At 35.6% G+C, this 12,963-nt stretch overlaps 2 protein-coding genes across 6 annotated transcripts in view; both read left to right on the top strand.

Moving 5' to 3' along the window:
- zfyve28 (zinc finger, FYVE domain containing 28) overlaps nt 1–6,157 on the top strand; it is a 22,434-nt gene extending 16,277 nt beyond the window's left edge. For 2 of the 3 annotated variants that reach the window (XM_067455003.1, XM_067455002.1), the window contains one exon: nt 1,227–5,256. In XM_067455003.1, coding sequence (XP_067311104.1) covers nt 1,227–1,358 — 132 coding nt within the window. In that variant the 3' untranslated portion in view covers nt 1,359–5,256. Of the gene's footprint in view, nt 1–1,226; nt 5,257–6,020 lie in introns of those variants that run through there. The other variant, XR_010908004.1, reaches the window with a different exon arrangement.
- nt5c1ab (5'-nucleotidase, cytosolic IAb) lies at nt 5,392–12,963 on the top strand. Of its 3 annotated transcripts, XM_067455004.1 has the most exons (7): nt 5,392–6,218; nt 6,336–6,471; nt 7,729–7,896; nt 8,023–8,152; nt 9,262–9,384; nt 9,469–9,653; nt 11,750–12,963. In XM_067455004.1, exons 2-7 carry the CDS (start codon nt 6,385–6,387, stop codon nt 12,128–12,130), a joined length of 1,074 nt encoding a protein of 357 aa, XP_067311105.1. In that variant the 5' UTR covers nt 5,392–6,218; nt 6,336–6,384; the 3' UTR covers nt 12,131–12,963. The 3 variants fall into 3 exon arrangements, with proteins under 3 accessions (XP_067311105.1, XP_067311106.1, XP_067311107.1); XM_067455005.1 differs by lacking the exon at nt 5,392–6,218 and having other exon boundaries at nt 6,315–6,471; XM_067455006.1 differs by lacking the exons at nt 5,392–6,218; nt 6,336–6,471 and adding an exon at nt 6,558–6,733.

Raw genomic sequence — 12,963 nt, 5'->3', positions numbered from 1 at the left:
TATATTTTATTTATTTATATATATATTATTATTGTTTATTTATTTGTCATTTTTTTTACTCACTAGTCACGATTTTGACATCGATACCCAGGGGAAAAACTGTCATATAGATATTTTAATATTATCTCAATTTGGCGGCTAGAATATTAGGCAGATTTCACTAAGACCTGATGCACAAATCCATTTAACTGTTATTCACACAGAGTGTTGTCATTAACGCTTCTTATGACTTTAAATGGGTGACGTCACGCGTTGCCGAACTGAATTGTGGGTTCCGTTGCGTTGTGTCACTGGCTTTGTTTGTGACAGACGTTGAATGTTCTACTTTTTTAAGTGCCAATCAGATCACTTATGCAAATATCCTAGACGTTTGCCATATGCGTTTATGAAACACCTGAAAAGTAATGTGATTGGCTGTTGTCACTTCTGCTTCTGACATGCCCTCCATCAAGTGTCGACACGCTATGTGAATGCAGTGTTGCATGTTTTCTTTCTTAAATGTTTACGTTCACTTAGAAAAAAACTGACTGTGTGAATACTCACCAAGACTGACATTTTGGCATTATTTTGTTAAAGCACCATAATCAGCGAAAAAGAACTCAATGCAGTGCTGAGAGGTGGCTTTATCTGCGCACACTTTGGGAATTAGTAAAATTATGCGTAATACCACACTGAAATTCAAAGGCTAGTAGAAGTGACTGAAATCCAACTGCTAAAATCCAACTGCATTTGGCGGATTATACATTTATATGTAAGCTTCAACTTATCACTGTGAGAAAACAAATACAAATGTTTACAGATATTTGTTCTATATACCAAATATAATGCTGTACGAACCATAAAGATGGTCTGAACAATCTATAGAGAGGTTTTGGACATTTGAGTCTGGAAAAGTACAAAAAGTATTTTGAAATTGAAATGTGTAAGAGCCCTGAAAAAAGTTTTTCTCGTTTTGATGTCAAAACCTAATCAAACATGCACAAGACATGCTCACACTGAACGAGCCACTAGAACGTTTGTTTACATGCAGAGAGAAATAATGGGCAAAAATCAACCTTTGCTTAAACCGTATGAGCAGTTTAATAACTATCAGGTTATGAAGCTTAATCTATGTATGATTGTGAATCTAAACACACTCACTTTCTATAGCTTTAAGCTGAAAGAACTTTTGGAACAACAGTTTAACCTGATTCAAATCCTAATAAGATAATTTATATTTCTTGCAGATCTTCTGTTCCCGCTGCTCTTCACACTCAGCCCCGTTGCCTAGATACGGTCAGATGAAGCCGGTGAGAGTTTGCACTCACTGCTACATGTTCCACGTAACGCCTTTCTACAGCGACAGGACTGGTATCTGACCACAGCGTACATCCACACACACACACACATGCACACAGATACATAAGCACACTACGAGAAGTTTTTCTGAGGTTTGATACTTCAGTGAGAACAGACATGCGCATCATCATCATCCCCCAAAAATTGCAAAATTGTAAATATGAACACTAAATGCAATCACTTCAAAGCGAAAGAAAAAAAAAGCCTTGACCAGGGAACAAAGCGAGAAGGACTCAAACGGACGGATGCGAAGGCCTCAAGCACATAAAGGAAGTACCCCATCGTAATGGGAGCCAAAGTATTTATTTAGGGCTTTGCTTTTGAATAATGAGCTTAATTACAAATTTGCTTAAATCAAGCATGGAACAAACAGGCTATTCTGTGAAACAGAAGTGCAAACGAACAAGGATTTTGTCTGGTAGTAATTGTGGCTGTGGTTCTATGGGCTCAGATTTCTAGAATGAATGTAAACTGTGAGCACATGATAAATATATAGAATAAGAAACTGTGACTTATGAAGACAATAATACTAACACTAACTGCACCATCAGTGACACCTTTGTGGACAATATAGCACAGATGTTTTTTCCAAAATTTTCTTTTTTTTTGTCGAAAATAATGCTGCTTTCTATAAAACAGAAGTGATATTTGGAGATTTAGTCGAATGGCCAAAAAAAAGAAGATATGTGTATATATGCTTAAGTTTAAGATGGATTTAATGCATCTTCCAAAAGAGAAGATTCTCTCATATTCCTCATGCAAATGAATGTGCAACATTTGGATGTTCTTCTCATTTTCTTCCTGTTACTGTAAAGTAATAGCCTCTTACAGCAGTTTGGGAGACTTCTGCTTTCCCTTTGGTACAAAAGAACACTTTACACCCCCTACCTCATCCCTCTTGACCCCTCTCACACGGTACCGTCCCGTTACAGTATGCCTACACTACCGTATCAGTCAACCCTGACTGTCTTCTACACTAACAGGCAGATGCCTTTCTTTGTCTTTGCATATATATATATGTATATCTCGATTAATCGAATCTAACATAAAAGTCTTTGTTTACATATGTGTGTGTATAATATATATTATTATATTTATACATATATACACAGACGGACACATACACATGTATAAAAATATAATAATATATATATACACACAAATGTATTAACGAAAGTGTTTATGTTCGATGCGTTTAATCGCGATTAATCAATTTGACAGCAGTGACAAACCACTACTTTTTGTTTGCAAATGTAGAACGTTAATCACATGAATCTCTTGAAACCTGTCAAGAATATGACATCTGGGTCATTTTTTTCTGCAAAATAAAAAGCTGATTTTTTTTAAATTAATGTTACGTGAAGAAAATGAAGCGGCTTTATAAGGACCATAAATATTTCTGCATTTAATATTAGGATAATTGTGCACCCTCTGCCAAATCTCATTGTTATGTAAAAATGCCTTTATGCTATGTTGTTTTAATTTCTTCTTTTATTTTTAATTTAGGGTGAAATATGACCTGGAGTTCTGACCTCCTTTTGACATTCACCAATGAAAGAGATACTTTAGCTTTTGTTATTACTATGCTGTGTTGATTTAAGATCTCAATATGATCAGGAAAAAAAGCTTTATTTTTGCCTTTATAACTTTATCACTGAGGGTTAATTTATTATAAACAGGCAATATCTGTAATGGCTATCAGTTTACGCAAGAGTCGTATAAATGCACCAGTTGCAGTCAAGCTGCTCTAAGATTGAGCATGTCAATATTGTGCCGCAAACCGGTTTTGACCTAAACACGTTATCTTAAATATTGCGTGATATGACAAACACTACTGGCTAACATATTATGCACTTTGTATGGCAAATAGAGGAGCATTTGAAGTCGGCTACAGCTTGCATCAATGCCACGGTTGATGATTTATTATGTGTAATGATCTCAAGTCGTTTTACATTAATCTACAACCATTCAGATGTTAATAACATGTTTCTGAGATCTTAGTCAAGTGTTAAACATTCTCAGTAGATACTTTAATAGATACTGTTTTCAAACACTAAATAATCTGATTGACACTGAAATAGTACGAATGACATAATTTATCATGTCATATATTTATTTTGCCTTATTAATAAAAAAAAATCCATTCCTTTTTGCCAAAGTTTTTATTGTAAGCAGCCACATACAAAAGGTTTCTATTAAGGTGAAGGTCTAATATGTCCGCATGCATCTTGCGGAGTGGCATTTATTGAGTTGAGTATGACCAGTTCTAGCAATATTGTAAGCTACATCACACTTGAGGCAGTTTGATTTTGCTGGTTGATGGTTAATACTTTACCTCTTTCTGCCTCATTTACCTTTGACCGAGTGTTTAAGCTAATCATTCCCTTATTCAAACCTGTTGTCATATCTCGTTCTCGCATTTACTGGACGTTCATAATGTCTTCAGACACACCGCTTTAATACGTACTGTAATTCTGCAAAAGTAAAATCCTGTGCTCCAGGGTTACGTCTCCCTTACGATCATTTGGAATGGCAGAGTACAGCTATGTTTGGGTCAGTCTTTGCACTTCCTTTTTTTCTTAACAGTAAGGTCATTTATTTATCTCCAGATTTATTATTATCTCCACTAGTGGAGACGGTTGGTATAATAAGACTGAAAAGTACCTCTTGATTGCTTCGCCTTCATATTACTATGGAAGCTTGTTTCCGCCACAAAATTAAACAATTAAAAAGATCTTTTTAGAAAAAAAGACTACTAATTATTTTTTATAAAGTCTGAACTGCCAGTTAATATCTCCCAATTCAGACTTTATATATTGCAATTCAGACTTTATATATTGCAATTCAGACTTTATATATTGCAATTCAGACTTTGTAACACAATTGTGACTGTATAACTCGTAATTCTGACTTAACTTGCAATTCTGACTTTATAACTGGCAATTGTGACTAGATCTCACAATTCTTACTTAAATCACAATCATGACTTTATAAATTCTGACTGTATAACTCCCTTTTGCAACTTTATAACTTGTAATTGTGAATATATCATGCAATTTTATGAAATAAATTCATAATTGCATGATAAACATACGTTTACATCTCGCAAGGGGAAAAAGTCCAATTTTTCTTAGATTTTTATTTTTATTCATTGGTGGAAACAAGCTTCCATAAATTCCAGTATTGGGATGGACTTCTTCACCGGACACTGGATTCAATTTGCAGTTGCACACTACAGCAGATATAGCTTTAGGATCACTTCTGGGTAGATATGATATAGTCTTGTATACAGATTTTCATCTTTATTAAGTGTTACGATCAAGTAGACATTTGAGTGGAACAATTGTCTTTTTTTTCTCTCTTTTTTTTTTCTTGTTGCTTCCTGTTTTGATATCACGACTGTTCCTCAGGAATGTCTTGATTGTACATCGGCATGATACTGAAGGATTGATTTTTACAGCTACTCTTGGAATGTTTTATGATTTGAAATGAGATGGGGATTGAGAATCAGCCAAAGGTCAAATACTTCCCGTCTGCAGACTCGACTTCCAGCCTGTCATGTGATAAGCTCCGTTTCTGATTTGTGTCCTTTTCTGATTCTCACTCTTGTTTTTTTTTTTGTTTTTTTTGCTGTTTTTTTGCTGGTTTTTTTTTTGTATTGAAAATAAGATATGTCTTTAAAATTATACAGATGTTTTATTTTACAGAGAACAAAAATAATGAAATTATATATGTACAAAATTACTTTTTTCTGTATAAAGAGAATCACAATGAGAGAATTTACTCTATTTATTCAAAGCTTGTTCTTATTTTGTAATGGCAGGTTCAGTCTAATAAGATGTAAAGAAGAACTTTTCAAAGTCTACTAAGTATTTATGTCATGCAATGAAAGTAATAAATGAAGTTTTCTTTACATAACTGGAGGTCTCATATTTATATTCCTGTGGAACAAGAAGTCATAGCTGGACAATTTCATGTTCATATTCGCCCTGGTGTGCTAAATGTAAAAAAGGAATGGAATATACTTCATAGATAGTTTACTTATAAAAATGATTGTAGCGGTGCCAATAATTGTGTGTTTGGAGAAAAACAATTTTGTTATTATGTGTGATTTTCCACCACACACACAGAGAGAGAGACACACACAGAGAGAGAGAGACACACACAGAGAGAGATACACACACAGAGAGAGAGAGACACACACAGAGAGAGAGGGACACACACAGAGAGAGAGAGACACACACAGAGAGAGATACACACACACGTGCACACACACAGTTTCCACAAAAATATTAAGCAGCACTACTGTCTTCAATATTGATAACAATGAAATTTTCTTGATCACCAAATCAACATATTAGACTAATTTCTGAAAATGTTATTAAGTACTGCTCCTTGTGGTTTCTGGAAATTTTGCTTGCCATCAGGAATAAATTACATTTTAATGTATTTTAACATATTAAAATAGAAAGCAGTTATTTCAAAAATTGTGATATTTCACATATAATTATTTCTACTGTTTTTAAAGAGACTTCTTTAAAAAAATAAAATGAAAAATCTACTGAGTGATCTTTTAAACCTTATGAATAATACAGTACACTCAGTACATTTACATGTCTTTGGGGTCATTATGAAGTGCTCTCATGCATTAGTGCTAATCATGCAGTTTACCCTCTTTTAAGTGTCTTTTAGGTGCCTCAAAACACCAGAACATCAATCATCAATCTGGCCAAGATCCCAGAATCCAAAATACATTTGCTCCATTTGCACAGATGATATAAACACACAAACTGTAGCACACCCACGTTCACAGCTGTGTGTGTGGATGCCACAGGCAGCTCCTCCATCACTGATCCCTGGAAGTGGAAGATGATGGGGAGGTGAGGATGAAGGCGGCGTTCCTCACATCAGTACCAGTGTGTGCTCATTTGATAGCTCTCCGAAAGGGATGTGAGTGACTGCTCAGTGTGTGTGTGTGTGTGTGTGTGTGTGTGTAGGTCATTCAGGGCAGGGCTCTTCTGACCACCAGTCTCTTAGCGGTTTATCATGAGTAAACCACTAATAAAAGAGATGCAGACTTTTTGGGAGAGGAAGAAGAACCACCAGTCGAGCCCCAGCAAGAAGCCTACACCGGTGAGTCTTATACCAACACAGTACATACTTTCCGTGATGGAAAACATTAGGGTTTGTGTCGAGCTGCCTGCAATTGATAATGCTTCTAAAAATACACGCGCCATCTGAAGCGAGACAGACGCGCGGACACGACGGCGTGAGCGTGATCGCGTTTGGTGCAGTGACGCGATTGATGAATAAAACACAGCCTGTATTCAACAAGCAGACTGCCAGGTAACAGAAGGGGGCTATGATCCGAGATAAAATCGCAACGCAGAATTTGGTAGGAGCCCTTGTTAATTTTTAGGGAAAAAAGATATGAACAAACACTATAGGACCAGTTGCGTTTATAGTGTGCGTGCTTTGCTTATGGATGCAACAACGCAGATTGCGCAGCGATTTACGTCCAAAAAGTTTATTTGAAAACGTTTTAAGTCAAGTAAAGTAAACAACATTTATTTATTTAACATTTTATTTTGTTACCTGAAATGTAATGTCTTATAGTCAACATTTGGTCTTATTTATTTATTTAATATTTGATGTTGTTAATGGTAGCCTTAGTTTAGTTTTTATTTATTTATGTTTGTTTGTTTATGTAAATAACATTTTAATATCTATCTTAAAACCTTCGAAATTGGTTATTGAAATTTCTGGTCTTATCACACTTATTTATTTAAGTAATATTCGATGTTGTTAATGGCTTAAAATGGTCTTCATTGCACAGTCTCTATTTATTTAACATTTGAATGGTAATTGTTTATATATATAAATATATATGTATGTATGTATGTATGTATGTATGTATGTATGTATATGTTGTGAACTGTTTATTGACATTTTTGGTATTATTGCACAGTCTTTATTTATTTATGTAACATTTGATGTTAATGGTAATCATTGGTTTGTTGTTGTTATTTATATTTTCATATCTGTTTGTCTAAAAACATACAAAATGGTTTAAACATTTTTGGTCTTATTGCACAGTCTTTATTTATTTATTTATTTAATCATTTGATGTTAATAGTAATTTTTTGTTTATTTTTTTATATCTGTTCCATCCATCCATCCATCCATCCAGTTCCTGACCAATGTTTCACTGTTAATTATTTCTCTGAAATTAATTGTTGACCCTTTTTGTCTTTATTGCATTAACTGTAAATCGTTAGGCTAATCTTAAGGCTTATTTATTTATTGCTAAATTTGAAATCTATTAGAAATAACACACTAATAGTAATCAAAAATATATGTCTTGCTGTCAATAATGCATTGTTTATTCAGCCAAAGCCTCAGAATGCCATCACTATTGCCGTGTCATCCCGCGCCCTCTTCAACATGGATCAGGAGCAGGACATTTATGAGCAGCAGGGAATGGAGGATTACCTGAACTACCAGATCCAACACGAGGTCGAGCCCTTCGCACCTGGACCTGCCTTCCCCTTCGTTAAGGTCAAACCTGTTCTACTCACACACACAGCAACGTGTCAGGAATGAGAAATTAACGCCTCCATTTAAAATGATCTGAACTTGAGCGAGATAATGAAATGGGCAAATGTTTTTTCCGTTCCTTTGTAGGCAGTGGAGGCCGTGAATGCTCGCCTCAGAGAGCTGTATCCAGACAGCGAGGAGCTCTTTGATGTGGTTCTGATGACCAGCAATCATGCTCATGTGGGACTCCGGCTCATAAACTCAATTAATCATCACCGTAGGTCAAAAGCTCTGCGTTCACTGGAGAAACACCAGGAATCACATGTCCCTTTGAAACATGGCAAACTTGTAATATACTAGTATTTATCATCTAATATGTTTTAATGCCATAGACCCCCAGATATAAGCACACACCCACGTGAGAGACCCCATTCCTAATGTATAAAGACAGCTATATATTTTCATACATAATGCGTTAATATGATTTCTTCCTTAATTAAAAAGTTATGCAAATTATTATAATATTTGGAGCCACTTTACAGTAAGGTTTCATGTAGTTAAATACACTAGTTAAGATGAAAAATACTTCTACAGCATTGATTAATCTAAGTTATTAGATTCTAAATATATATAATAAAGTATAATCTAAAAATATAAGTTATTGTTACTAGTGTAAATTTACATGAAATTCTTATGGGATCTCCTTCAATCCTTTCAGAATCTTTACTACTTTTTTAAAATGATTTTGTTTCTATATTTTTCAGATATATTTCTATATTAACATATTTTAATGACAGCATATTTTTTAATCATCAAAATAAACAGAAAATAGTTCAAACTTTGCTAAAGCGATTTTTTTAGAACAAGTATTAGATTAAACATTATTAAAAACATTATTTTAGCGAAACTTTTTGTGTCGAGCATTATTATTAAATTAAATAAACCACTTTTATGATTCTTTTTTCACACAAAATCTGTTGCTCTATAAATGTTCAATACAAACATATATATTTTTCTGTATATCACGTTATAGGAAAAGCAGATTTTTCTTAAGGTGTGCCTTTAGCCCCATTGGACCCTATTTAAAATATTGTTTTATAAAGTCAAACCGGTTTGTAATAACATGATGGTGAATAAAACATGACACAATTTTAATATTTGGATGAACCATCCCATTAAGTGCACATAATACCTTTGACATTGTCAAAAAACTTTTTAGTACAACTACAGAGTTTCCTTACAGATGCTTAGTTCATGCCTGAGCAGGTTATCAAAACTGTTTTCAAAAGATTGTGTTATGGTATCTTTTTAAGTGCATTTCAGTTTGGAGGTTATTGTCTCTATTTAATTATGAAAAAGTGTAATTGTGTTGTCTGGTATTTCCAGAGCTGTTTATAGAGCGCTTTTGTATGACGGGAGGCAACAGTCCAATTGGTTATCTGAAAGCATACCACACCAACCTTTATCTGTCAGCAGATTCACTGAAGGTTAGAGAAGCCCTTGAGGAAGGTGAGTGGAGTGTTTGGGGAATTAATTATTATTAAACTGTTGAAATATACTTGTTTGGTTTGAGTGTGAAATTCTTTTTATTAGGAATTGCAGCAGCTACAGTATTCTCACAGGGGAAAATCACCGAGGTGTCGGAGACTCAGCTGCGAGTGGCCTTTGATGGAGATGCCGTTCTCTTCTCGGATGAGTCGGAGAGAATTTACAAAGCCCACGGACTGGACAAGTTCTTTGAGCATGAGAAAGCCCATGAGAATAAACCTCTTGATCATGTATGTTCAATTTCAAACAGTGCAATATTATACTTCAAATCTTGAGAACTCCATTTGAAGATCCAAAATGCGAATGACGTTTGCTGCAATGTAAGTTATTTTTCACAAGAAAACAAGGATATTATACTTGTGACTCGGGTTGTCGAACCTGTTACAATCAGTACCAATCGGTAGCCTACTAAAAAAAGCAAACAGTACCAACATTTGCACAGTACCGGATACAGGCCCATTCGATATCCGCTGATAGACACGGTCTTCGAATGCTGTCATTCGTGTTTGTTGGAACGCTTTCTGAGCGCTAAAGGTTTCTATTTAGCGTGTCTTACAAGCATTAAGCATTGCAGCCAATCACAATCCTAACTGTTGAGCGTGTGAACTCAGTGGCCTATCAGAGTTGCTAGTCAGTAAGTTAGTCAAAATTTAAAGGGGTAGTCACGCTGCACTTTTAGTTCCATTGACTTCCATTCATACGTATGCAAATAAAAGTTTCACATTATGCTGCGGTCCAAAGTTCAAATTTCTTCTTGGCTGAATTGAAAGAATTATATTTTTGCAGTAAAGCCAAGTAGATTGTATTTTTTTTTTTTTTTTTTTTTAGCATATTATTATTATTATTTGTATATATATGTTAAATACTTGTTTATAAAAAAGACGCCACAGACTATTACTTCATATAACGACTGTTGTAGTGTCCAAATAAATTTCGTATTCTCAAAGTCTAGTGTGACCGAAAAACGCACAAGGTTCCATTTGCACCCTACAGACCACGCACCTCCAAGTTCCACCTACTACAACAAGTTACGCCTCCCATGAAGAAACGCGTATGGATGTCATTGACAAAAACAATCTTTTGAAGTGAATTGTTTTGTGTTTAAGACTAGCCTGTATTGCTTTAGAATCTTATGAAAGAATGAAATAATAGCTATTAGTAGAACATAAAATAAACATGTTAGATCAGTAGGCTCTACGTGCACTCTAAAAAAATTTGGACAAGCCCAACCCCTGGGTTAAAAATATAATTCAAAAATGTAACCCAACAGTTGGGTTTGTCCATATTTGACCCAAATATGGGTTAAAACAACCGAGCATTTAGAGTGTAATTAAAGGTACTGTATGTACGTTTTTGACTGTAATAAAGCATAAAAGCGCCATAAAATGTTTGCAGATATTTAGGAAAGATGCTAAGTTCACATACTCGTCTCTTTGAAAAACTAAAATGTGCGTTCCGTGTCAGAATGTTTTTGTTTTAGTCTGTGTGAAACCGCACATTGCGGTATATATAGTATTTCGACACCACAGGTTGCCAGTTCGTGAAAAACACAACATATAGCTGCCATGTAAGCCAGCAAACAAACTGGGTCAGAGATGCAGATTCTACTCAACCTAAAAAGCCTTGGCACCCATCTTAGAAAGCACACTAAAATGCGGATAAATCAACTCATCAACTTACAGTGTAAGTCCCCATTGTCAATTACGCCTGTTTCTTTTGTGTGTCCTCAAACTGACAATCCGCGTGAGCATGGAGTCTAAAGAGGAGGGGGCGGGGCAAACAAAATTTTGAATTTGTATTCAAAATTTAGGGTACAGTACCCATTTCAACCACTAGCTGTCACTCTTACATACAGCACCTTTAAAGCTACCCTCAAACCCCAAACCTTATACCATAACCTTTCATAAAATTAAAATGTACCAAAGCGTTTCATATTTAAAATACTTTAAAAACTGAGGAAAATGAACAGGATGACTTACAGTGTCGTGTAAACGGTCCCTAAGTAATTTTAAAGGGAGGGCTCTTCTCTTGCTTTCTGTATATTGTCCATTCACAATCTTAATACTTTTAAGTTTAGTTTTTCATAGGCGCTACAATGCAAAGTTTCTGGATTGACAACCGTATTTAAAAGCATGATTGAATCGGAAACTGCTTATTGACAGTGATAAGATAACCAACAGACGAGTAGCATTCAACAGTTTTTGCTCTAGTACCAAAATTGGTACCTAGAACCGCTAAAGTCTACTGGTATTTGTATACCGACTACTAAAATTTTGGTTCTGTGACAACCCTACGTCTGACAATAATGAATGATCTTTTGTCCTAGGGACCACTTAAGGGCTTCCTGGAAGCTCTGGGGAAACTGCAACAGAAATTCTATGCCAAAGGCCTGCGCTTGGACTGTCCCATCCGCACCTATTTGGTTACAGCTCGCAGTGCAGCCAGTTCAGGCACCCGGGCCCTCAAGACGCTGCGTTCATGGGGCCTGGAGACAGACGAGGCTCTCTTCTTGGCAGGAGCCCCTAAAGGCCCCATGCTGGAAAAGATCAGACCTCACATCTTCTTTGATGATCAAATGTTCCACGTGGAGGGAGCGGCAGAACTTGGAACTGTGGCGGCTCATGTTCCCTATGGAATTGCCCAGAGGTTTCCACCAAAGACAGGGAAGGAAGTGAAAAAAGAAATGTCAGCCAAGCAGCTAGAGTGAATACTGTCTATCAAGTGATTTATTTCATTTAAACAAAGCTTTTAAGAATGTTTTGCTTTGTAATTGGTCAAATTTCTATGGGCTGTGTGAGTTTTGCTTTTCCAACTTCCAAAAATGGACCAGTTTTTCCATGACAGACCTGGACATCATAGTTTGCACTCTAAAAAACAGAGAAAGAAAGTATAGGGAATAAATTATATCTTACTGTTGAGCTTACTGAGTACATATTATTTAATTTATTATGCCACAGTGTAACTTATCTGAAGCTAAAAGCACTAAATGCTGTGTTGGATATCATAAATGACACCTTTTATGCATTTAGCCGTACATATTTTCAGCTTTTATATTGTAATTGCCATGTTTTGAATGACCACCTTCTGTGATTGTTCACCATAAAGGGCTGTTTTACTGTGTATATCCGCTATGCAGTGTTTTAATTCATCAGTGTAATTGTACAAATTTGCTTTACTTTTTGCTGTTTATTATTGTTTGTGTGTGTGTGTGTGTGTGTGTGTGTGTGTGTGTGTGTGTGTGTGTGTGTGTGTGTGTGTGTGTGTGTGTGTGTGTGTGTGTGTGTGTGTGTGTGTGTGTGTGTGTGTGTGTGTGTGTGTGTGTGTGTGTGTGTGTGTGTGTGTGTGTGTGTGTGTGTGTGTGTGTGTGTGTGTGTGTGTGTGTGTGTGTGTGTGTGTGTGTGTGTGTGTGTGTGTGTGTGTGTGTGTGTGTGTGTGTGTGTGATATATGTGTAACTCAGGGCATGAACTAGTCAATGTTTGCATTATGAACATGTAATAAATTATAAAAAATGTTTGCATTATAATAGTCCTATAATAAAC

Source organism: Pseudorasbora parva, chromosome 10, assembly GCF_024679245.1.
Source record: "Pseudorasbora parva isolate DD20220531a chromosome 10, ASM2467924v1, whole genome shotgun sequence".
In the NCBI taxonomy this organism is placed as follows: Eukaryota; Metazoa; Chordata; class Actinopteri; order Cypriniformes; family Gobionidae; genus Pseudorasbora; species Pseudorasbora parva.
This window is presented reverse-complemented; position numbering and strand designations above follow the sequence as displayed.